The 27,593-nt window shown below is 34.3% G+C and overlaps 1 protein-coding gene across 1 annotated transcript in view; it reads left to right on the top strand.

Moving 5' to 3' along the window:
* The first annotated feature begins 15,186 nt into the window (after window positions 1-15,186).
* LOC120423148 (visual system homeobox 2-like) overlaps window positions 15,187-27,593 on the top strand; it is a 56,994-nt gene continuing 44,587 nt past the window's right edge. Inside the window, exon 1 of the mRNA XM_039586829.2 lies at window positions 15,187-16,177. Within this exon, the coding sequence (XP_039442763.1) occupies window positions 15,829-16,177 (349 nt within the window). The 5' untranslated portion in view covers window positions 15,187-15,828. The remainder of the gene's footprint in view (window positions 16,178-27,593) is intronic.

The raw sequence follows: 27,593 nt of genomic DNA, 5'->3' as shown, positions 1-27,593 counted from the left end.
AATTACGAGCCAACTAACTATTTCGAATAATTGTCTTCAAATGTAACTCAAAATGTAACTTTAAAAAATCAGAGCTAATGAATGTATTGTGTAATCTTTCCATAGCCAAATGTAACAAAAGTATGATGAACCTAGGATGTTTTGGGACAACATTTCAAATCATGACATTCTAGCTTATGCTTATGTTTTTATCGTTTGCACACACAGTTTGCGAAACCTCAAAACAATGGGCACATGGGGTTAAAACATTACTTTCAACTTCAAATCGTGCCGTACGTCGCTTTTTGACGTTCCGAGCCCAAAATGCACTTACGACAAGTTAGCACGACGGCGACGATTTGTCCAAAAATGGCTCAATGTTGACAGTATTTGATGGTTGATGGATCTGTTACCACTTTTCAACTCATTTGCATTCTATGATTATTGTTGAGCAGTTTTAACCAACAATAAAAATTGTTGAATAAACTTTTTAACCCCAAAGTACCGTAAACCGGGGTGACTTTGATAGGATTTCAATTTATTTTTGGAATATTTTCCAACTGGTAAGGTTTTTCTTAAGACTATTATTTTTAAAACATGTACTGGGGTAGCCACATGAGGTCCATACACCATTTGAAAAAAAAAGTTATTTCGATAGTGTTTAAAATAATAGTTACGTTAAAAATTCTTAGTTTGAATTCCGGGGTGACTTTGATAGTCATAGTTTTTTTGTTCAAGTCAGATTTTAGGTGTTCAAACTTTGTATTTCGTCAAAAGTACCATTACTAAGGTTGCTAATATTTTTGGAAAAAACCCGATTTAATATCACCAGAGGTGAAATAGAGCCTTTCTTACAAAATGATGAAACTCCGAGAAATATATTGGTGCAATTATTTTTTCAAAAACATAATGATACCATCCAGTGAGAATTTTACCTAAAGCTTCGAATCTTTAAAGGCTAAACCTCAAATGCCATTTTTTTTAATTTCAGAAGTACATTATTTGTCGCAAGACATTTAAATTTAATTAAGAAAAACATATTGGATTGACATTATTAAAAAAAAAATAATAAAGGGTACTCAGTCTATAATGTTAGTCTATGATTAACTTAAAAAAATATGTATCGCTATTGCATTTTGTCGATCAATTATGAGAAGCCAGAAAGAACACATTCACGCGCAGCGTAAAACGCGCAAGCGTAAAAGCGCTGGCGTTGAGGCTTAGACTTGACGACTTGTCGTGCTTTCGAGCGAGAACGAGCCGGGACTTCGAATTTGATGTTCAGTATATGATTTTGTATAAATCCAAAAAAAATATAGGAAAAAATAGGGTAAAAATAAGACGAAAAACACTAAAATCGCTATATCTCTGGAAATACATTTTGGAAAAGCTTCAAATTTTGGGCCCAAACAGTTTATGGCGCATGTTTTCGAATGGCTTTTTGTTTGAAACTGAATTCTTTAAATTTGATAGTGTTATCTGTGAAATAGTCCAAAAAATCACTCTAAAAATGGCTTTGACCACATTTACTGGTCGAAAATTGTGAATCGAAAAATAAAATGTTCGTCTCCGACCCCACGGCTACAGATCTGACTTTTAAAAATTGTGGGTTTTACGAGCGGTTTTCCAGTGATGGAAGACACAAATTTTTAAGAGCGGATACAGACATCGGCCATGTATTTCAGAAAAAGAGCTCTCAAAAATCAGACTTTGAGTTCCGGGTTTCGGGCCAAAATTCAATCGAAAGAGCGCATCTAAACCTTCAATTTAGTAATAGGATTTTTTCCTGGGACGAATCCTCGCCGTGCACGAATTTTTTTAGATTTCTGAAACGAGCGTTTTTCCAAAAGCAAACCTTAAACCTTTCTTTTGTAAGAAAGGCAAAAAAGGTTGCTAATATAGTTTTCAAGGAAAAAATCTTTGTTTATATTTAGTTAACTAAGTTTATAAGCTTTTTATTAAAATACATATAAATTTTAGGAAAAATGGTTCAAAAGTTAGAAATTTGCCTGAAATTCGTTGAAACTAGTTTTGGTTATGAAATTATCGATTAATATTGCATTTCAAACTGAATTAGAAGCAAACATCAAAAGTTTTCACATGTTATATGAAATTTGTTCAACTGAAAATGCTTATAAAACAAGGGATTTTTTTCGATTACTGTTTCAAAAACACATAATATTTATTATTTACAAACTTATTTTACCTTCTCCTATCGAAAAATTGCCCAAAGAATCCAAAAATGCAATCCGTTTTCCGATTCAAAATCATGTTCGTTGAGAAAAACATGACACTTTGAGAAGATTTAAATATTGCTATTCATCAACACTTTCTTAATTATAGTTAACTAACTTTTCAAACATTTCAAAATTTTATGAAAAGTTCTTCTTGAGGTACTTTGAACACTTCTCTACCACTTTCAGTATGATTTACTACCATTCCGTACGTATTTAATTTGTACTCTTCATTTTGCGGAACAATCTCAAACCTATCAAAGTCACCCCTGCTATCAAAGTCACCCCGTTTTACGGTACCCCATTTTTCGAGCATTTGGTTTGGTGTCGACGAGTTTGTCGCCTGACGTTTTGTGTGAGAACAACCAAAACCAGTTGTGTGTAAGAACAACCAAAACCAGTTTTGACCAGTTTTTTTTTTGCGATTTCAACCTGACTGTCTGAAAATAGCAATAGTTGTCCCAATTTTTAAATCTGGTGATGCTTGGGATTGTAATAATTATCGCCCATTTTCTAAATTGTCAGTTTCTAATAAATTTTTTGAAAAAATGTTAGTGACTAGACTGTTTGATTTTTTTTAACAAACATGATGTTTTCTATAGATTCCAGTAAGGGTTTAGACAAGGGTCTAGCACTTAAACAGCTGTGATTGACCATGTAGATGTGGTTGTAAAAGGAATTGATGAAGGGTAATTTGTTGGAGGTCGTTTTTAGTTTTGATGAATGGTATCAGAAGTGTTGCTAATGAAATAATCAAAAGTTATTTGACAAATAGAAAACATTTGTTCACATTGAAGGAGAGACTAGCTATCTATCTCCCATCAACGTTGGTGTACCACAAGTTAGTATCATTGGGCCCTTATTATTCTCATTGTTTATTAATGATCTTTTTGCGGATGATACTGCGTTATTTTATCCTCACAATGACATTCACACAATAATATCACTCATGGAAAAGGATCTCGAACTTTAAATGAATATTTTAATGCTAAATTATTGTCGCTTAATGCTTCCAAAACGAAATACATGATATTCAAATCTATTAGAAAAATTGTGCCCGATCACGATCAAGTTAGGCTTGGTTCTAACATAATCGAAAAAGTCTATTGTTTCAAATACCGTCAACAGGGGTGACATTGGGTCTGGGGGGGTGAGATTGGGTCATACAAATTTCGGCATTTTTGTATGACCCAATTTCACCCCCCAGACCCAATGTCACCCCTGTCGACGGTACTTGGGAATTCTGTTTGATCCTGTGTTGTTCTGGACTAACCACATTAAACAGGTACCGTGTGCATGACGAAGGCCGATTTTCAAAAAGTTTATTTTTAAAAAAGATAAAAATATGTCAATGTTTTTTCATATAAAAAATCGATTTTTTTGTATTTTTTTAAAATGCTAAATTTGAAAATCGGGCTTCGTCATGCACACGGGATATGTCTTGCGAGTCTTCACTCCAAATTTCAGCCAATTTGGTCTGTCTCATCTCGAGATATCGTGGCACCCGTAAATTCACTCGGTGTTCAGAGAAAAACGCTCACAAATAGTGCGTCCATCCCGGGAATTCCCGGGACAAAATTCCCGGGATTTTTCCAAAACCGGGAATCCCGAATCCCGGGATTTTTCATAATTTGTCCCGGGAATTCCTGAAATAATTAAAAAAAACAAATTTGGTCTGGAAACTCAGATTTGTTTGTGGAATTGCTGAAATAGATGAACAGTTAAATACCTCGTAATCGATAATAATTTCAAAGCATTTTAATTTGTATTCGGCATATATCAGCATTATTTTGGTGTATAGGGAAAACTGTTAAAAATTGAGTTTACATATCTGCAAAATGCCTAGCGCTTTAAATATTTCCTATTTGATTTTATATATTTTTAAAAGGTTTAGATATCTACGTATATTTTTAATTTCAAATTTGGAAATAAAATCAAATCAAATTATTTTTCGTCAAACGCTGGCATGTGGGGCAAATCAGGACAAATGAAACATATTAAGACAGCTATTTAGCCATTTTTTTGCATGATGTTTTGAATGACTGGTTAAAACAGGAACGGAACAAAGGGACCATCCATAAACCACGTGGACACTTTTTTGGGAATCTGTTACCCCCCCTCGTGGACAATTGTCCATACAAAAAAAAACTTTTTTGTATGGATCGTGAACAATCGCCATAACCCCTCCCCCCCCCCTAAAGTGTCCACGTGGTTTATGGATGGTCCCAAAACAATTTCACAGAACACCGATTTTTAAATTTATTGCTCTAAAATCTCCTTAGGGACCATCCATAAACCATGTGGACACTTTTTTGAGAATCTGTTACTTCCCCCCTTTTTTGTATGGATCGTGGACAATCGCCATACCCCCCCCCCCCCCCTTAAAGTGTACACGTGGTTTATGGATGGTCCCTTACCTATTCAGACTGTATTTCTGTTTTTTCCTAGTTGGCGGTAGTAACTTAAAGATAATTTTCAAAATATGTTTTATGCAAAAGTTTTTTGTGAAAGTTGAACTTTTCAGTATTTTTTTTTTATTTTAACGGTCAATTTATTTAACACATGGATGTTTGCAAAAATTCCATCCAAAAGGCGTTTATTCAGGATTGCAAACATTTCCAGCACTTGTCGTATTTCTAGATTATTTTTTCAAAACAACCAATGTGCCAAGAGTTTCCTATCTACATAGAAAATTTTGAAAAAGTAATCGAGATTCATCCGATAAATGAAAAAATCTTATTTTTGTCCTTGTTGCATATATTTTTATTATATAAAACATGAATTCAAAACTTATCTAAAATTTTACATTGACTGGTGTCATTTTATCTGTTGTTGCCTCTTGTTTTTTTAACGATATTTTCTAAGAAGTTTTTCAAGCTTTTTTGGTCATGTCATATAAAAAAAGAAATATATTTATATAAGACTTACTTAATTTGAACTACATTGTAGTTCATTTAAAAACCAAAGCACAATAAAGAACAAAAAAAACTTATTTTAATTTCATTTAAGCTATTTAAAAACTGTCATACTTGTATACATTGAAGTGTTATCTCCAATCAACATGATTGAGCTAATTCTATGAATTTAAGCTTGAAAAATATAACAAATATAATGAAAATATAGATTTGATGACTGTTTCCAAAAATATTTTTCCCGTTTCCCGGGAAATTCAAAACCCGGGAAATTTGGACGCCCTATCACAAAGTTTGACAGCTCGCTTTGCGCATGGCAAAATTTTCAGCTTAAATCGTCTGTAACTTACTTCAATCATGAAGTATTTTCATGAAACTTTCAGGAGTGATTGAAAATCATATTTTGAGTGGATTTTATAATTTTTCTGTAATATGAAATTTTGTGATTTTCTACATGTATGTAACCCCTTAACTTAATTGGAAAACGTGTCTCATCGTACATTTGGATTTTGTGGAGGGTAAGGCTATTTGTTCCATCAAAAACTCTGTTAACATATTATTTTGCTTACATCCACTTTAATTTGCAAACAGTTCTTAACCGCTCCACTTTGAATGCAAAAATCAAACATAATTTTAAACAAAAACTCAACAAACTATTTAATTAAACAATTTAGTATAAAGTAATCACTCGTCAATGGTAGCTTTTAAATAATAAATTTCAATTTCGTGGATCCCTTAAAAGGAAGATTCTTCCACTGGGATACCATCCTTGTAGTTTATCTCACCGTACATGTAATTAGTCCTTGGCTCAATTTTCATTTAAAATTTTCTTGTTTATGTGTGTACAAGCTAAGGATAGTATGCGTCCACTACCAGGAAGTTCTTATGAGCTTTTTGGTGTGAAAGAGTGTGGTGGGCCTTTAAAAAAACTGTACAGTTAAATCGTGTGCTTATACCGCAATAGATCAAAGTCATGGTCGCAGTGGCCTCAAACCAACAAAAAAAAATCGTGTGCTTTTAAAGGCATTTCTATCGAAAAGTTCTGCAAATTTTGCATAAGATTGACTCTTCTCTTCAAATAAGAAATGGTGTATGTTAAGAACGACAACACTAAATTTATACCGTGATTTAAACAACACATTTAAATTTCCCTTAAAATGACATGTTCCAAAAAAAATTTACAGTTGAATAACGGAAAATGACTGAGTTTTTAAAACTTTTTTTATGATTTTTTTTTCGATGAAAAATTCGTTTCTTCAGAATTTTTAATACGCCATCATATTTTACATAAAAGTCCCTTTGACACCAAATTTCTATCTCATCACCGTTTCAGGCTGGAAATCATTAAAAAACACCTCTTTTTCGCATGTTAAAAAATAAATGGGGTCGTATCGCCCCTCCGTCACAAGATATCAAAAACCAGACCTCGGATTCGTGATCAGGGACAAAAGTTACCCCTTAGGACAAAGTTTCACGCAATCGAAGAAGGGTCGGGGCAACTGCTGTGTGAGTTGGCCGAGAATTAGCCAGATAACTTCCTGAATTTTCAGAAAGTTATTTTTACAATTGAAAAAAAAAAGAAACATCAATTGCAAATTTTAACTTATTTTTTTAGTTTAGCGAAACGTAGGATAGCAAATTTAATTAAAAGTTAGAAAAAGGTTTTTTGAAAAAAAAAAAATGTTTTCTGCAAATCAGACGCTTTAACAATTTGGTTGGCCATGACTAAAAAAAATATTTTTGTTAGAACGTTGTCTTTTTTAACGTCCTAACCATAACCTACAACTTTACCAAAGACACGAAATCGATTTTTTCGATTATTTTCACATAACTTTTGTATGTACAACATCTAAATTTGTATACAGCCTTGTATGGAGAAATACAACATACAACTCGCCTTTTTTGGACGCAAGGAGTCAGTGGACAAAGCTTCATGTTTAATTTAAAAAAAATAGCTGCCGTAGCTGTTTGGAATAAAATAAATATTAACAAGGAGTTTTTATAACTAGACAGTTTCTTTAAAGTAATAAAAAAAATCCTTTAACAAAACTTTTACTTTTTATTTAATAATTTTAATTCATTACATTGGATTGATTGTATGAAAACACCTATTTAAAAAAAAAGCAAAGCAATCCACTTTAACGACCCCGGGTTTTTTGTGGTCTCTGTTGCAAGTTTCTACTAATTTCTAGGTGTCCGAAGGTTATGTGATGTGAGTCACCCAAAACCTCTTTTACGCAAATGCACCGACGTTTTACTTCCCCATCCGATAGAAGGCGTGGTCAGGCAAATTTCGTCTCGAAAAATGCCACCGGGTCCGTCTGGGATTGAACCCAGGCCATACTGGGGTGAGAGACTACCACGCTAGCCACTACACCACCGGACCGACCATGTTTATAAATATTTAAAAGCGCAATTTAATTAAATCATTAATGCTGTTTATATTGATCCTTGCACTGTAACTTGGATTTAGCCCGCACTTTTGACGACAAGAGTTCAAAAAGCTAGGCAACCACGTTTTGTTTATTTACATTTCCAGTCGCAGTTTCCACCAAACAGAACTTTTAGCACTTAAAGGTGCGATTGACAGGTGAAAACGACCGAACAAACTCGGCTCGCTTTTACCGTTTTTGAGGAAAATTTAAATTTCCCAAGGCAGTTTGACAAGTCGCAATAGTGCGATCGATAGCAATAATATAGTGCGAAGTCCAAGTCAGTGGGAATTGCGCAATATAACAAACAAGCTTTAATTCTTCAACTCGGTAAACCTTGTAAAAGATGTACGACTTTTTTTTTACCGTTGATAACAGTTGAGAATCTGTAATTTGACAACGAGATACACTTCTCAAAACCGCTGATAAACTGGCAAACAAAAGTTCATTTTTTCTCATGCTTTGCGAAATGAACCAGTAAAGGACCAGTACAGGAAGAGTCGTCCTTACTTACTTACTCTCGCAGCTCCGGGATGCTATCAATATGTTTTGTTGGTTCGCTTATGTTTGTGTTTATTTACACATTTATTCCATAAGTCCTGTCCATATGCCGTTGAGATCCCGTCATAATATTTGAAAACATTTTCATGCTCGCACAGCAGCACTGTCATATAGAATAGTTTTTTTTTCTTCTGTTTCTTCATCCAGCATCCAGTTCTGAGATTTTGGACAGAAAATAAAAAGCCGGAAAAATTGTAGCGACAACGGGCGTGAAGCTGACAGACGTTGAAAGGATATCCAAATGGGCTAACATTTCTTTTATTTGTCCAAGTGGACGGAAACCCGAACAAAAGTGGCCGACGGTTTCTATTGGTCATTAAATAATTTATTTTTGCGGCCTCAACATTTTAACCTGAAATCCAAGGGCTGCAAATGATGAATGAGAACCACTCTGGGAAGGGAAGATGTTGGTCGACCGTTTAGTTGCGTTGTACTCGATTCTCGACGACCTGTATCCATTGCCAATAAACGGAAGAAATCAGCTATTGATTCCAACGTTGTCGAAGAAGAAGGTCTTGAAACACAGCATGGAATGTTCTACCGCAAGAGAAAGGTATCAGATTACATAATACAATAGAAATAGTACAATGGCTCATTAATCTATTGGCAGTTTGAAATGTTCAGCATTGTTCTACTGTGATTAGCATATACATTTCTTAAGAATGAATTGAAATGACAGATTCAGATATTCCGGGGTATTCCGAATCAGAAATCGCATATGTTCTATGGAATGTACACAGCTAAAAAAGTAGTAATCAAGCTGCGTGTAAAACGTCTGGGTGTAAAATAAATATTGCATTATTTTATGCAATTTTATGTGATTTTACACCCTGAAATATGTAGTCTATCAGTATGGGAAACCTACTTGACCGAAATGTCAAGCTCATATATGCGTTTATCCTTACAGTTTTTCATCGGTCTGATGGCCGATTTGGCTAAGGCGCCAATCCTTACGGCTGGGTGCTGGGTTTTAATCTTTTCGATTGCATTTTTTTTGTGTTTGCAAAAAATTTACATGCAGTGTGTAATATTAAGTGATTATTTTGACGAAGGTGATGTGCATGCTTTTGCATACGATTTTACCATCGGATTTTTTGCTGTGTATGAGGCAAGTTTCAATTATTAATTACAAAAGCCAACGGAAAAGAAAATGCATGGCCCAGCCATAAAGCCTAGTTAAATACTGGGTTTGGACCAACACAACTGGTGATCGTTTCTCTTCTAGATTCAATTGCTTAGAAAAGAGAAGATATTTAATCGTCACACCTGGAATATGAACATTAAATTGAACATGTTAACTCTATGTCACTTGTGTGCTATCTTGTGACACGTCAGGTGTAGAAAGATAGGACGTTTTGGGTAAAATTACCACTTAATCCACTTTGAATCCACTCAAAATACAGGGTCGAGGATGTATTGAGGACTCAATGCTAAACTAGAAAGAATAATGCTACACGGAGAGACTGTGCCCAGAAATTTTAACAATTGAAATTGTTGATTTTACTTTTGTAAATTTTAACAAAAACGTACTTGTTACTGCCAATATTCAGTTAAATTAACCAAAATTCAGTATTAATTTAATAACCTGTTTGTTGAAAACGCTGAAGGCAAAAAGTAAACTGATTTCTCGAACTCGAATGAACGTGCTCGACTGTTAGCTATGGTTTTAGGGAAATCAAAAATTTTGTTAGTTGAATATAATTAACAATTGGTTGAATATTCAAAAGATGAACTTGAGTTTGTTTACTTCTGTCATTTGAAGTCAGGATTCAAACAAGAGCGGTCGATTGGTTGAGTTTGTGTTGTTAATTGTGGAGTGAGAGGATGTGAAAGGTGAAAATCACACTATTTGGGTAATGTTGATGTGGCAAATCGAAGTGAACACTGTTGCAACTGTGGATGAGCAATTGGTGAGTAAGTTTGTTGGTGATTTCTTTGCAGGTGATGAACTATGAAGAGCAAGCCGTGGACATTCGCAATTCGGACCTCTGATGCGAGGGGACTTCATGACAATTAAGGAAAGGGAAGGGCAGTGAAAGGAAGAGGCGGGCGAACTCTTGCACGACAATACTTGCACGGGCAAATTTTACAAAATGCTGGTTAATCTAGGTAAGTATGGGTTTATTTTTACACAACAATTTATCTATTGTGGTTTAATTAGAAAAATGAATCATCAAAAAACTACGTGCGTATGATGGATACAATTTCAATGAACCACTATTTTTTTCAGAATCATCAACCATAAAATACATGGAAATGCGTACACATAATATCAAAATTAAAATTCGATGATGGGAAATGTTTAAAAATAAAATTAATGAAAGATATACAAAAGAAGATATTAATATTTTAAAAATGTTGTTGAAAGAAGACTACTCAATAAACAGGTGAGTAAAACTATTAAATATTGTTTTCAGGAATCGGAGTACCTTGAATAAATTGAATCAAATGCAATGAAAGTGTATTGTCAAAAGTAGTTGTTAAATTAATGCAAGCTTAGTAAGTAGCATTATTGATATTTCTTCTTTCCTTATTATAATTACATTTGTTTACGTTCCTTTTTTCAGTTTATAGCCGAAATTAAGAATTTTGTATAAAATTACTAATAAATTTCATATGTCTGTTTGCAGCAAATGGATCGCTTTGGTGTAAATTCTGTGTCCAACCACAAGAAAAATAACTAAACCTGAGACCGTTGTAGATGATGATAACTCATCGGATGATTTCACAGTGATGGTCAGCAATTTCGGGTTAACAAAAGGGTCATTCCGTCTGTAGCAGAACAGCATTTGAAAATTACCATCTCCGATTCTGCTCAAATTTGGCAGAGCTGTTGAGACTATCAAATCATGCAAAAACCCGAATTTCATCCAAATCGGGCCACCCCCTCCATTTTTGTATTCTCCCAAAAAATCGACTTTTGGCGATTTTTGAGCGAAACCCTTATCTTCAATCGACGGTAACTCAGGAACCACAAATCTTAGAGGGTCGGATGAATTTGATCTTCATCAGGTAATAAATCAGATTAATCTTTGTGATTTTTTCAGTTTTATACTTTCCAGAAATCCCCGGAATTTGAGCAAAATCTATGCTGAGGAACTAATCGGCTTAGGGGTTTTAGTTTTTGATGTTGTATGAAAATCTATAAAAAAATGTTAAAGCTAAGTTTTTTCACTATGATCACTAAATGTTGGCCAGATGATCCTCTCTAACCCAATTTTGTAGGATCTCATGAAATAATGAACAATTGTGGACTCTTGTCAATAATGTTGATAATTATCGACTGATTCTTATCTTTGGTTGATGATCATAGTTAAAAATATTTAGAATGTTTGTGGAATTCCGATGTACAGTTCCCAACCAATTTTTATTTGCAAAAGAATGGCAGCGCACGGTTTTCTGGAACGAACTTATTATAAAATGTGAACGTACCTAAAATGTTTTAATAGGGGAATTGAGTTTAAGATGTTTCCATTCAAGATTGACTTAATGTAAGGATGATCCACCTTTTGTAAAAGTATACACGATACCTTCCATGAACTTTTCCTTTCATACCGCAAAAAAATAATTGAAATAACAAGCCACAATTTCAATGAAAAAACCAATGAAAAAATTGCAGGGCCAAAATGGTGAGCACCCCTGCACTTAACAGAAACACTGATATTGATTTAATTCTTCACTCAACAAATAGATATTTTTTGCTTAGGGGTTACATACATGTAGAAAATCACAAAATTTCATATTACAGAAAATTTATTAAATCCACTTAAAAGATGATTTTCAATCACTCCTGAAAGTTTTATGAAGATATTTCATGATTTAACTCAGCTAAAGACGATTTAAGCTCAGAATTTTGCCATGCGCAAAGCCAACTGTCTAACTTTCTGAGCGTTTTTCTCTGCACACCAAGTTGATTTACGGGTGCCACGATATCTCGAGATGGGGTGGACCAAATTGGCTGAAATTTTGGGAGAAGACTCCCAAGACATGTCCCGTGTGCATGACGAAGCCCGATTTTGTAATTTTGAATTTTCAAAAAATACAAAAATCAAAAACTGGCGTTTTTTTATATGGAAACCAGAAAAATATTTTATCTTTATTTTAAATCGGCCTTCGTCATGCACACGGGACCGGTTTAACGAGTCTTCACCAAAATTTTGAGCCGATTTGGTCGAAGCCCCTAAACTACGTAAAATTGATCTAGAATTTTTAAATCCAAGATGGCGGCCAATATGGCGGTAACGAAATGTTGGAAAAGTGCATAACAAAAAATAACAAAATTGGTTCGCAGAACTCAAATTTGATGTTACAAACAAGAAAATTAATGAAAAGTGATTTTTTTTGTTCGTGATTTCATTATCCCATACAACAAAACTTCGGATAATCGAAACTTCGGATAATCGAAACTTCGGATAATTGAGTCTGGACTGTACTTATAACATGCAATGTCACACATGCTCAGACCCCCCGCCCCCCACCCTATCCCCTAGAGCGGGACATACTTTATGGATGATGCCTTATTTGAGTACTGAAAAGTTGAATTTTTGGAACTTCGTCAATCGTCTTGAATTGGTCAAGAATCAAGATGATATGACGTTACGTTCTGAAAAAATATTCGAAGAGTGGAACTCGATGCTAAGCTTGGGTTTTTTTAGTACTCAGCAGATGCAGAAAGATCCTGGCAAAGCTTTAGAAGATACGAAGAAACAAAAATCACACAAAATAGTTTAACGACTGGTCATCGGTATGGCTAATCAATTCCGAACTAATTATGTACTGTAATTAGTATTATATGAACTCGTGACAAATTTACCAATTTTACGATGCGGATCCGAATGGTCGATTTGATGTAGTATGCGTCGACGTCCAGCATAGATTGGCAAGCCATGTTTTTTTAGGTTCTCCACTCTGCCTCTCTTTGCACAATTTCTCTCACCAACGGCGTTTTATGTACTCTCTTGCTCCCCTTCAATGACGATGTATGCACGTTATTTCAATATGTTTGTGTTTGTCGCCACGCCTGCTTCGTTAATTTTACATTTCCACCAATTCACTCATTCTTGCAGTTTGAGGGGATGTTTCTTGCAGTGGTTCCCTTCGGGATGGGTTTTTATCATTCTACCAGCAGCCACCACATGGCCAGAAGTGCCTATTTCATGCTACTACCGCAGAATCACCGGATTCCTCATGCTGCTCTTGCCCAAGGGTTTCCAGCAAGGCCTTAGACTGGCAAGTAATTAATAATTACTTTGATTTTTAGCTGGTAATTAGGTAATTCGTTAATTACTTGGTAATTCATGGTTATTAGAGTAATTTAAAGTAATTAAATGGTAATTAGAGTAATTTTGAGTAATTAAAGTAATTGATTTTTTTTAAATGTTCTTCTGCCACGAAACTATTTATTTTTTATATTCAAATAAGAGTGAAACACAAAGATTTAAAAAGTCTGTTTCTGTATGTAGAAGGCCTTTAGTTCTCTCCTAAAACTCTCCTAAAATTTATTTTTATCATGTTGTTTATCGAAGCTGTTACCCAGTGAATTTTTTTTTTTGTTAATCCGAAATCTATTTATTTTATTAAGTTATAATAAAAATATGTTTCTTTTGCAAGAATTACATTAGAATTGATTAATTTGTTATGCTTTTCCTTCTAATAGGCAGCGAAAATTATTTGAAGTTTATGTGGGTCAAATATTTAAAACCAGAATGCACGTAATTATTAGTGATAGAAAAAAGATTTCAAGTGATAGCCATTTACAAATCAATGGAAATAATTTTTTTATTCATATTTTTTCATCATCTGCAGAAATTGACAGTCCTGTAATATCTCTCTATTAAGAGCGAGATTATTATTTCTGAGACAAATGTTTCAATTATAAAAATCAAACTCAGTGAAATTAAAATCGAATAATATTCAGATGCAGAAATTCAATCCAATATAAATGTCACATTCACATTATCCGTATTTTCGGTAACAGATTTTTTTTTAATTTGCTTGTGAAAAAAAACATGCAAAGTAATGTCAAACCAATTTTTGAAAAACATTTTAAAACTTAACGTTATTTTGATGAATTTCGCAATTTTCAAGAATAGCCGCTGCAAATATTTGTCAAAGTTTATGGCCTTTTTTCAAACAACTATTATATTTTAATGGCATTAGACTTCCAATAAACTTAAAAATATCATTAAAATTCATATTTTTAAGTAAAACAGTACAGTATTTTTTTTTGCTTTTATGACTTTAATAATCTTCTTTTGCAATTGATTGATAAGGGTTCGGTTGATTGAAACGTGAAACATAATGGAATTTCGAATCAGCAAATGAACAGGTCAAATTGGACATGAAACAATAATTATTGTTCATATGCAGAGTTTTTTTTAAAGGTCCTATAAGCTATTGTGTTTCAAATGTTTATATGACCTATTAAAAAACTCTAGATATCAATTGAGCTACTTATTTTTTACCGGATAATGGTATACTTAAATACTTATACAATTCCAAATTTCAAACGAATTAACTCGCTGTGTGATATCATGTAAACATCACTCAAAGTTTCAGTTTCATCGCCATTCATTATACGCGAAATTCACAATACAGGTTGTTACAAAAAAAAGTAAGCAGCATAATTTTTGAAAGAGCTATCGAATGAGCTATTTATAAATAATTTAGTTTAGAACCGTAGAAATGAATACTTAAATTTAAAATAAATGTTTTTTATCGTAGTGAAAAGTAATTTGTAATTAATCATTTTGGACCAGTAATTTGAGTAATTAATTGGCAGACTGGCAAGTAATAAACGCTTCTGGAAACCCTTGCTCTTGCCCTCGTCTCTTTATGTTTGTGTGTAATGTTTTTATTTGCGTATGCTTTCCTCCTCACGTTTACGATGCTCGGCAGGGCCTTCTCAATTGTGAGTGTGAGTATTTTTTTTTCTTTGCTGCTCGCGCGCGCCTCAATACACATGCATGTGCTCTGAGAAGCAGCAGTTTGGAAGGCAACGTGGTCCTTTCGCGGGCGGAAAAAACGCAGAGCCATCCATATAGAATTTTGAAGTCGTCGTGTTATGCACCTCTCGCGTGGCATCGCCGTCGCCAACTTGGACCAACTCTTCTTCGTCCTTTGCGCGTGTAGTACCAGCGGGCAAGCAAGCAAGCGGTGTGCAGTGTTCAGTTCTCAATGTGTGCTTTGTTTATCTCGTGCGCCTCGTTCGCGTCGCGTGCTCGGTTGTGATAAATTATTGTATGTACGTGCGGTTATGATGACATTTAAATTTTAGTTTCACCGTGATATCACAACCGTTCGGATGTTTCTGCGCCTTTCTCCGCAACTTGAAAAAAAAAGTTCTCATGAAAAGTGTGTCCTCCTGTTCTTATAAGATTGGTTGGGACTTGTATCATTATATCATGGTTTGGTGACAAACCAGTTTATGGGATTCGGTTTTCAGAGAATTTATCAGCTTACAACGAAAAGTTACTCAAGTGGAAATGGCTTTTAGGTGTTTATCTAGAAGAAAGCGAGTGTAATATAGTCTAAGCAAATACCGTCGGGATTGTAAAAAATAACTGATAGAACGAAGACCACAACAACGAGCATAATAAAATAAGCAAAACTTTTTTATCCGGAATACGTGAAATGAAAGTATCAGACCAAAGCCTATTTTTTGGCTAGTCCGTGTGTGTGTGTGTGTGTGTGTGTGTGAGAAGTGAAACAATGAATCTGGACTCGTTACCACGACCTGAAACAATTCACGTAACGGCGCCGGGAGCTACCACCGTGCGGCCACCGCAAACCATGCCGCAGCGATCGCCGTTCGCAATTCAGGAGCTCCTCGGCCTGAGCGACAGCTCCCGGCCTAGTGGCGTGGTGTCCGCCGTGACACCATCGCTCTACCCGGGAATGGGCCAAAGCCCGTTTTCGTCGGATTCGCACCAGATGCAGATGGCCTCGCGGATGGCCTACTTTAACGCGCACGCAGCCGTTGCGGCGGCATTTCTGCCGCACAATATGGCTGCGAGCGCTGCCGGAGGGCCGTTACAGCTGCATCACCAAACGAGCGGCGGTAAGTTACCAATTCGTTACAGCCTAGTTTTAGAATACAGCATAAGTATAAACACTATAATGTGTTGTTTTCAGAACATTTTTTTTCAAATTTAAATCACAAGCCATGGAATGAAAAACAGTGATTTAAGGGAGGGAGCAAAAATTGTAACTAATTGAACTTTTTTTGTTATTTTAGTTGCTTGTACAAATGATTGTATAACGTTTATTTTGCATTTTTAATCAAAAGGGCTTTTTTAAACTTTTAACCGGCTCCGTGGCTTAATGGTTGCGGCTTCTGCCTCGAAAGCAGAAGGTTCAGGGATCAAATCCCGGTCGGTTCCCTTGAAATTTGGAATCAGGAATTGAACAAAAAACCTTTAAGAATCAGGTGGGATTCGAACTCACACCTTTGGATTGATGGTCTGGGACGCTAACCAGTCGGCCATCATGGAGTTAATGCTCTAGAACTGAATTGATCCGTAGTGGCGAAATAATGTCACAAGGTATAATATATCAAACCATTATATAACTACTAACACCGTCTCAAAACAGCCCAGGGCCATCTCATATACTCATGAACTGGACGAGGGAGTCGTGGATTGCCTGGCCCGAGTCATCTGCATTACCGATCTATGTCTGTACAATTTCAGAAGAAATCGTTAGCCAGAGAAAGGTATTCGCTTCAAAGGTTCTTGAGACATATGGTGGTTACTAACCGAACCGTCTCAGTTGAAATATACTGTGGTCATGGCCAAGTCCTGCCAAGACGGGGGTTCAAATACATACATACATACATACATACAAAAGGGCTTTTTTAAACTTTTAGCTAATTTTAAATTTTGGACCTTAGACTTAGATTAACTCTTTCAAACCAGATGAGTTATATACCAAAAATCAAAATTGTCAAAGGTGGCCTATAACTTTCCCATCGTTAACCAATAATTTTTTTTTAATTCAGGCCTTAAAGGGTTAGGCTTAATTTTAGAAAAAAAAATTATTCACTTCTAACATTGTAGCATTTTTGTAGCAATACGATTCTTTCTAACCCCTATGGTTAGTGGCAGAGGCAATGCGTTTAAGTTTGAGCAATTTGAAGAGTGGAACAGTAGCGAAATTTCAGGAACATATTAGACAGTTAAGATGGAATTATAAAATGTTGTTTGAGAAGATTTTTGGTAATTATTTGAACATTTGCTAGCTGAAATTTTCTGTATATTGTAATGCTTGGACTACGTAAATAAAAACCGTTTAAAACGAAAAAAACCAAATGAATTAGGGGAAAGTGGGGCAAGTGTAACAAGCTAAGGAAATGCTCGTTATAACCCATTAAAAACGTTAAAAAATCTGTCGGATTTTTTTTATAATCATCTTATTCCAGGTCTTGACTAAGACTTTGATAGAACAAATTTTTTTAAAAATACTGTTTTTAATGTAAAAAATGATTTTAAAATTGTTGATTTTCCGTACGTTCTATTCAACTAGTGGGGCAAGGTGAACAACCCGTTGGGGCAAGAGGAACAATGCATTAAACAACATGTTAATTTGCTAACAATTGAACTTTTATCACTTAGATACATCAGATTAGAATGTATTTGAAACGTTTCTTTCATTTTTTGATTAAATAATAATATTTTACTAAAAAAATGATCGTTTTTACGAAACAAAATATTACTTAGATGATTCAGATGATAGTTATTTTCATAATATCACTATATTTTGTGCGGACATTTTTTTTCAACAACTGTTTATCAGTTTTTAAGTTCTTTAATGTATTCATTTCCCAATAAAATATGTTGTTACAGCAATTCGTATTTTCCATACTAAAAATCCATATGGTACACTTGCCCCACCTGAACAATATTTCTTAAAAGCTCTCAACAAAAATAACCAAAAGATAAATAATACTTTATAATAGGGGCAAAAAACAAATATTGAAATAACAAGCCATAGTTTCAACATTTGGCTGGAAAAAGTGTTTTAAAATGCATTTTATACATGGGGGAGAAAAAAGTCTAAGTCTAGTCTGTTATGTTTATTTTGATACTTTCTATGATTCTTAAAATTATCCTACAGAAAAAAAACCGTTCAAAAATGCACTTACAGCTTTCAGGTTATAAGAACCTACCAAAAAAAGAAACGTTCTTTTTCATCGTTCATTTCCACCATAGATTTTAAATTTGTTCATGGTTCCCATTTGTTTGAACTTGAAATATTATATGAATTTATGTATTATTGTCATTTTATTTTCATTGATAAAAGATAAAACATTATTAATCGATTTTAAATTGAGTACGTTATAGCATTTTTTTTAAATCAAATCAAATTATTCGCTCTACAGCATTGCTTGGCGTTCTCGATTGCGAGATTCCTACTGGAAACTAGGTGTTCGAAGGTTTGATTGTTGATGCAATTGCAAACTTTTTTTTACACCTTAGCTTCCATCCACCCCGGGATTCGAACTGACGACCTTTGGATTGTTAGTCCAACTGTCGTCTCGAAAAATGCCACCGGGACCGTCTGGGATCGAACCCAGGCCGACTGGGTGAGAGGCAATCACGCTTACCCCTACACCACGGATCCCATTTTTTTTTAAATAAATTTATATTTTACATTTTTTTAGGTTCATCTAAGAAAAAGTATGTTACACCCTTACCAAAAATCATGATTTTTTGAGTTCCAAATCCCACTTTTCATACGTTATTTTCAGTTCAACCCATATAACCATTTTTATGGTTGTAGTACCTGAACTCATCGTATGAAAAGTGGGATTTGGAACTCAAAAAATCATGATTTTTGGTAAGGGTGTATATTAAATTTTGTTGCTTTGAGCATTTATAAAAAAAAAGTGCCACGAAACAAATAAACTATTCCAATTAAACGTCAAACACTACTGGCTTAACAACAGTTAGGAATGCTGAAAAACTAATTGCAAGGAATCAGCCGTAGAATATGCTCTAATTCATAACACCAGAAGAATTCCACAGAGCGTTCAAACATACGTTACTCTCACCTCAAATTCCGAGGCTCTGTACGGGGCAGCTGTAATTTAATACTTTTCAATTGCCTCTTTGTTCGAGAAATTCTGTATTATTTTTTGTTGTACGTTCTGCAGTCAATATGAATGCATTAATTAACTTTACCATTGCTTATTAATTCAACAGCACAGATAGAGTTTCCTTCGCGCAATGATCGCAAACCTGACCTAGGTGCGTGATCTCTAGAAGTGAGATGGTGGCATATAAGACGTTCTGGTGTTCAAGAAACTCGTTGCGAACAGTTGAAAAATGGTTCTTTAAAAAACCGCCCGCAGCTTCTGGTCCCCTCACGCCTCACACAAAAGGCGATAAAACATCTGAGATTAACCCACTTTTTTATCGCTGAAATTATGCTAATATGTTAGCACTAAGGATGAGGCTTCCTCAGTAGGGACCTACATAGGGAAATGAAATGTTCTGGGAGAAAATTCAAACACCCAAGGTCATTCAAATTTAAGGTTGAAAAACTTTTTGTTTTTCTTTGGTGCTAGCATTTTACTTGTACCGAACTGGCCCAAACATAACAAAAACTACCAGATTTTTACCATCAACAGTTTTACAATACTTGTGATTGTTGTAAGTCTCGTTTTTTTGCCAAAATAAATTTAAATTGATTCCAACCTTGTTCTTGCATGATCTTGTTGCTCGATTGGAACCCCGATTTGACAGTTCGATTGGAACCCTGAGAGTGACATTTCGCCTCTCCATATAGGCTCTCTATTCCTCAGAACTCTACCATCCTGTCCCCTACCCCTCTCGTTGTGCAAACGAAACGGCGAGTTGTGTGATCAGAGCTAAATTCAGGTACTCTGCCCATGGAGAAGCTGTTGCCACTCAAGTGCCTCTCTGTACACTCTGAACTGGGCCTAGCCAGCAGCAGCAGCTCGTGTAGTAATGCGAGAGACAGAAAAGGCATGAAAAATTGAAGCACAAAAAAACGGCAGCTCACAATCCAGTATTAACATAATTGAAAACAAAAACTTCGTACCTTGGCCGGTACGGCACACAGCAGTGGATAATGAGAGAAAGAAGTGTCGCGTAAAGTTGATATAACGTAATGCGAATACATGCAACCAGTCAGACTTTGCAAAGAGTTGGTACGTGTATTTGTGGTGAATAACTGTTTTAATGCGCCAGGAATAGGGTTGGTACACGTTACTTCTGACTGGGACAGTAAACCAAGACTACGTAGTTAAGGTAGGCTCAGTTAAAAGAGCAGCATTTTCTTTATTACCAATTTCCGTGGATGATCGGATGATTTTTTATTTTTTTTTATGTTTAAAAGGGTAAGAAAACAAGGGCGTCTGTGTGAAGAGTCTCTACACCCGCTTTTCTTCCATTCCTGTGGGTTTAACGATCATTCATTTATCCATCTGAAATGGGTAGGATATGAACAAATATTAAGGGTAACGTTTATATGATTTGATGATTTATAATGGCTGTTTTAATTATTTGTTGTATTTTTTGTAGTTTTTAATTATAATTTTCGTTTAATTTAACTATAATTGCTTTTTACCACATCACCCTATTGTATCTCCATCCGCGCTGTATTAGTATCTGTGGCATGCAGAATATGTATTTGCAGTATTCTCTACCGTAAATGCACAATACTAATATGAGCTCGTGTGCAGCAGTACGGGGTTCCGACAACCCTTTTGCAAGCAGCGCTACTCCGCGTAGTGTGTTCGCATGACGAACGCCAAATGCTGCTGATCCTTCAGAATCCTCAATGCACAATCATAACAGGGTGATGAAAATTGAAGTCCCGCGTACAGTGCAGCGCTGCATTTTTCAAACACCAGCCGGCTGCATTCTTTGCGGTCATGACCCGTTTGAAAAAATCAGCCGGCACTGTGGCAATTATCAAGAGGTGCCAGAGCATAAATCATCGTTACAAGTACAGGTGTGTTCCGGTTTTATCACGTTTGCCTTTGTTTTCCCCGGGGTTTCGCCACTCCAAACGGCACCTCTGCTTGCGCCTCGTTGTCACGGTTGTTGCGCTTTAGACAAAGATGCTCAGGATGGCGACGACGACGATGATGATGTGGTGTGCTGCACTCTCTTATTTAGCTGCTGCTTTTGCATGTTGAAAAATCATATTAGGTGCGAAATGATTGTGCCGCTGTGTGACTCGATGTGTGCCAATTTAAGCTTTACCCTGAACTGGAAGAGCTCCCACAATCCAAGTAGGCCTCATAAAACTTTATGACCATCATCTGGGGATGAAAAGCAACCCCCAGAACAACAACAACAATTGCATATGGCAGCAGGTACTGGTACATATTAGCAAAGTCGCGAAATGAAAGCATGATGAGGATTTTTCAAGACGTTTACTATGTGAAGCGAAAACAGAGCTGTCTGCTGGTTGCAAAAAAAATATACTATTTTGTAAAGATGCCTTGTCAGGAGAGGATTTTCAAAAGAAAACATTTGGCTTTGAAATAATATTCAATTCGTGGATTGTTATTCTAATTACATAGCAGCATACTTTGTTGCTATGCATTCGTTACATGAGCAGCGCTGAAATGAGCAATCAAGGCCCTTGACATGACGTAGTGGTAATCCTTGGTAGGATTTAAACACAGAATACCATGCTTCTCCATAACAAGCTTATCTTTTTCGATGAAATTTTACCTCAATTTATGCGGAATAAAAAGATGCAAATTAATACATTTTTTAGGTAACTTTAAACTTGTTTTCTAACCCAAATTATAACCACATTCCCAGATATACAAATAAAGAAATACACCGTTACACTAAGCTTTTCGACCCATTCTAGTCACTTTTGAAGTTAGCCGCTATTGAAACATCATTTTTTAGCCGATAATAGAAATGGACCGATAAAGGGTATATTGCCAGAACCATGATTTTTTTTCTTTGTAAATATAATAATATTTTAATGTTTCTCAATAGTTTGTCAACAAAAAGACTTTAAAAATTACTTAAAAGTAAAACCCAATTGTACAACCCTCCCCGTTCACGTCGTATCTTCGAAACTAGACGTTAATTCTAGAGTACTTTTTAAAACAATCCTATGTTAATAGGACCTTTTGAAAAAGTAAGCGAGAATTATCTTAATAAAGAATAATTTGGAATGGAACAGGTGTAATATAACTATGAAAGAAAAAATAAGTAGTCCATCTTTAGTGAGCACACCTATTTTTCCAATTTTGTATGGGAATTTCTATGGGAAGTTAAGTGAAATTTAATGTTAAGAATTAAGTTTAAAGAATTACAAAAAAATATGGTTCTGTCATTAATTTCTTGTTAAATTTTCAACAAGTTGACTGTTCCCACTTTTTGATACAATGCAACGGTTTCAAATTCAGCCATTTTAATTATTACATGTTTGTTCTTTTTGATTTACACCTTTCTCAAATGTTATTCTTATGTCTAAGAAGCTGAATGAGAGCATGAGCGTAGGATACTACCCATGGTTGCCCTCCGTTGCTGAACAGGACCGTAATACTATCAGCACTATCGGTCATAGGCCTCGACGATCTAGTAGTGTTTACCTTATCAATAGCATGTTGGAATGCGCTGAAAGTATTAAACACCATGATTGCTAAACTAGATCAGTGGTGGGTAGGTGAGCAGTTCTCTAGGATTTCGGTCATTCGTTTTTTTTTGTATTTTTTAATCCGACTGAAACTTTTTTGGTGCCTTCGGTATGCCCAAAGAAGCCATTTTGCATCATTAGTTTGTCCATATAATTTTCCATACAAATTTGGCAGCTGTCCATACAAAAATGATGTATGAAAATTCAAAAATCTGTATCTTTTGAAGGAACTTTTTGATCGTTTTGGTGTCTTCGGCAAAGTTGTAGGTATGGATACGGACTACACTGGAAAAAAATACTTTTTATTTAACTTTTTATCACTAAAACTTGATTTACAAAAAAACACTATTTTTAATTTTTTTTTATTTTTTGATAACTATTCAGAAATTTCAAGGTTGTGCAAAAAATCTTTGACCGAGTTATGCATTTTTTAAACAATACTGATTTTTTCAAAAAATCGAAATTCTGGTCGCAAAAACTTTTCAACTCGATTTTTCGATGTAAAATCAAATTTACAATCAAAAATTACTTTAGTGAAATTTTGATAAAGTGCACCGTTTTCAAGTTAAATCCATATTTAAGTGACTTTTTTGAAAATAGTCGCAGTTTTTCATTTTTTTAAATAAGTGCACATGTTTGCCCACTTTTGAAAAAATATTTTTGAAAAGCTTAGAAAATTCTCTACATTTTGCTTCTTCGGACTTTGTTGATACGACCTTTAGTTGCTGAGATATTGCAATGCAAAGGTTTAAAAACAGGAAATTTGATGTTTTCTAAGTCTCACCCAAACAGCTCACCATTTTTCAATGTTGATATCTCAGCAACTAATGGTCTGATTTCCAATGTTAAAATATGAAACATTTGTGAAATTTTCCGATCTTTTCGAAAACAATATTTCATAATTTTCAAATCAAGACTAACATTTCAAAAAGGCCAAACATTCAATATTACGCCCTTTTAAAATGTTAGTCTTGATTTAATTTTTTTGAAAATATTGTTTGCGAAAAGATTTCCGATTTCACAAATGTTTCATATTTTAACATTGGAAATCGGACCATTAGTTGCTGAGATATCGACATTGAAAAATGGTGGGCTGTTTGGGTGAGACTTAGAAAACATCAATTTTCCTGTTTTAAACCTTTGCATTGCAATATCTCAGCAACTAAAGGTCGTATCAACAAAGTCCGAAGAAGCAAAATATAGAGAATTTTCTAAGCTTTCAAAAATATTTTTTTCAAAAGTGGGCAAACATGTGCACTAATTTAAAAAAATGAAAAACTGCGACTATTTTGAAAAAATGCACTTTATCAAAATTTCACTACAGTACTTTTTGATTGCAAATTCAATTTTACATCTAAAAATGAAGTTAAAAATTTTTTGCGACCAAAATTTCGATTTTTTTAAAAATCAGTATTGATTAAAAAATTCATAACTCGGTCAATGATTCTTTGCACAACCTGAAAATTTCTGAAAAGTTGGCATTTTATGTCCTCTAAAAAATATCAAAAAATAAAAAAATTAAAATAGTGTTTTTTTTTTGCAAATCAAGTTTTAGTGATAAAAAGTTAAATAAAAAAATCACCAAATTTTTTTTACCGTGTATAATTTTTTCCAGTGTAGTCCGTATCCATACCTACAACTTTGCCGAAGACACCAAATCGATCAAAAAATTCCTTCAAAAGATACAGATTTTTGAATTTTCATACATCATTTTTGTATGGACAGCTGCCAAATTTGTATGGAAAATTATATGGACAAACTAAATGGCAAAATGGCTTCTTTGGGCATACCGAAGGCACCAGAAAAGTTTCAGCCGGATTAAAAAATACAAAAATTAAAATCAAAGAAAAAATACCGATTCCGTGGAGAACTGCTCAGGTAACAGTCATTGGCCACCGACGGCACCCGCCATGTCAGTTTGTAGATCTCGATTACAAGGGTACAGGAATGTTAGTAACGTCTGTTTTTTTATTTCTGTTTGTTTGTTTCTGATTTAAAATCGAAACATGGCCACATGGTCCAGAGCGAATATCGCGAGTAATCTGTGTCAGAGTAATCACCGTTCATTGGAATTGATTGTAAACATTGTATTCCATTCTGAAAAAATCTCTGGTCTTGGGAGTCGTTCAAATATCACATGACACAAACACAACAACTTTAAGCATCCTCAAATCCTCTCCCCACATAAAACATATCATAAAATAAAGGATTTCATCAATCCGCAATTTAAATAGTTTTGAAGTATTAATAACATCATATTGCAATTTTGAATTCAATTCTGCTCATTTACACGCGTTCGTCAGTTACATCAAACTGTTTGCACAAGGGTTTCCAGCAAGGCCTCGGACTGGCAAGTAATTAATAATTACTTTGATTTTTAGCTGGTAATTAGGTAATTCTTTAATTCATTAGTAATTTATGGTAATTAGAGTAATTTAATGTAGTTGATTGGTAATTTAAGTAATTTTTGAGTAATTTAAGTAATTTTTTTTTAATTGTACTTCTTCTACGAAACTATTTACTTTTTACATATAATCTATTATAACAGTATTTTATTAATTTCAAATAAGATTGAAACATAAAGATTAAAAAAGACTGGCTCTGTATGTAGAAGGCCTAATTTGCCATAGTTCTCTCCTAAAACTCTCCTAAAATTTATTTTTACATGTTGTTTATAGAAGCTGATTAACAACAAAAGGCAACGCCATCATATATTACCCAGTGAAAAATGTTTAGTGAATCCGAAATCTATTCATTTTCATTAAGTAATTATAATTTTTTTTGTTTTGCAAGAACTACATTATCAAAATTATCAAAAAAAGTTTATGTGGATCATATAATTAAAAAAATTAGTGAATTATCATTTCTAAAAACAACTTCTCAAGTGATAGCAATTTAAAAATAAATAAAAGTATATTAAAAATAATTTAAAAAAATATTGAAAATAATAAAAAAAATTATCAAAAATAATACGAAAAATACAATTTTTATATTTTTTCATAATCAGCAGAAATTGACAGTCCTTATCTCTCTAAAGAGCTAAACTATTTTCCCGAAAAATTTCCAAATATGTCTGAGACAAATGTCAAAAATCAAACTCAGTGAAATTAAAATCGACTAATATTCAGATGCACAAATTAAATCCAATGTAATTGTCACATTTCACATAATCCGTATTTTCAGTAACGGATTTTTTTAATATGCTTGAGAAAAAAAAATGCAAAATAATGTCAAACCAATGTTGAAAAACATTTTAAAACTTAACGTTATTTTGATGAATTTCACAATTTTCATGAAGAGCCGCTGCAAATATTTGTCAAAGTTTATGTTTGGCTCGAAAAATCAGGGGGCCTTTTTTCAAACAACTTCGATAAACTTGCAATAAACTGAATACAATTTTAAATTAATAATTAATTATATTAAAACTCAAACATTGAAGTAAAACAGTACAGTATGTTGTTTTGCCTTTATGACAAACACGACTTCAATAATCTTCTTTTGCAATTGATTGATAAGGGTACGGTTGATTGAAACGTGAAACATAATGGAATTTCGAATCAGATAATGAACAGGTTAAATTGGCCATAAAACAAATATTATTGTTTATAGCAATTGAGTTACTTATTTTTTACCTGAAATGATGTCAATTTTATAATAAAATAAAACAATTCCAAATTTTAAACCAATTAATTCACTGTAAGATATTATGTAAACATCACCCAAAGTTTCAGCGTCCTCTAGTGGGGGCATTTTTGAAGTTTGATCGCCTATAGCTATTTTCAATTAAAATTATAATTCACAATATCCAGATCGGTACAAAAAAAAATATAATAAACAGCATAATTTTTAGAAGAGCTATCGAATGAGCTATTTATAAATAATTTAGTTTAGAACCGTAGAAATGAATACTTAAATTAAAATTAAATGTTTTTTATCGTAGTGAAAAGTAATTAAGTAATTTATGTAATTAATCATTTTGGACCAGTAATTTGAGTAATTAATTGGCAGACTGGCAAGTAATAAACGCTTCTGGAAACCCTTGTGTTTGCACTTACTCTATCAAACACTTAGACCGTTTCGCACGTTCACAACTTGATGGCTCTAGTGAGAAGTGATCGATAGAGTTTTAATTTTTTTTAATGATTTGCGTTTCAATGCGTTTGTCTGATCGTGTGTGATGATATAATTGTCCATGTGATTTATGGATGGTCCCTTTGCATGAAATGATTTTTCTTACATGAAACAATCGTATCGTTCTTAGAAGAGGCCGACTACAGCATCAAGCGAAAGCTTCACGAATAGAAAATTTAATGTTTTTGGGTAAAATTTAATGCTTTTCTAAAAAGTCGTATCATAATCATGAGTAAAGTCAATTTAGATTGGAACTAAAGGAATTAAAGGAGGACGATATTTTTTTCATCTTTTTTTCAAAAATCATTTCACACCCAATTTCCGTTTCACGCCCTTTTTGTCACGTTCAACAGATGTATCAATTATAGTTTTTTTTGTCCACTCAAGAAGAACATCTTTTGCCAAGTCGTTTCTAAAGAATTACAACGATAATCCCATTCCAAAACAATACAATATTTTGAGTGTGAGTGCCTCGCCGATGATGACGGTCTTTCGGAGATTATCCTTCTAAACATAATCAACCGATGCTCATTTTGGCTTCCCGTATGACTGCAGCAGAAATACCCTCTTGTAGCACCAGCAGCAGCCAGCAAAAAGGCAGGAAAAGAAAATAAATCCGCCGCAAAATCTCGGGCGTTTTCGAGCGAAATTCCCGAAAACAAAACGCCTACAGATGTTGTGCTTTGGCACTGCGCTGAGCTATCTTGGTA

Source organism: Culex pipiens, chromosome 2 (assembly GCF_016801865.2).
Source record: "Culex pipiens pallens isolate TS chromosome 2, TS_CPP_V2, whole genome shotgun sequence".
Taxonomy (NCBI): Eukaryota; Metazoa; Arthropoda; class Insecta; order Diptera; family Culicidae; genus Culex; species Culex pipiens.
This window is presented reverse-complemented; position numbering and strand designations above follow the sequence as displayed.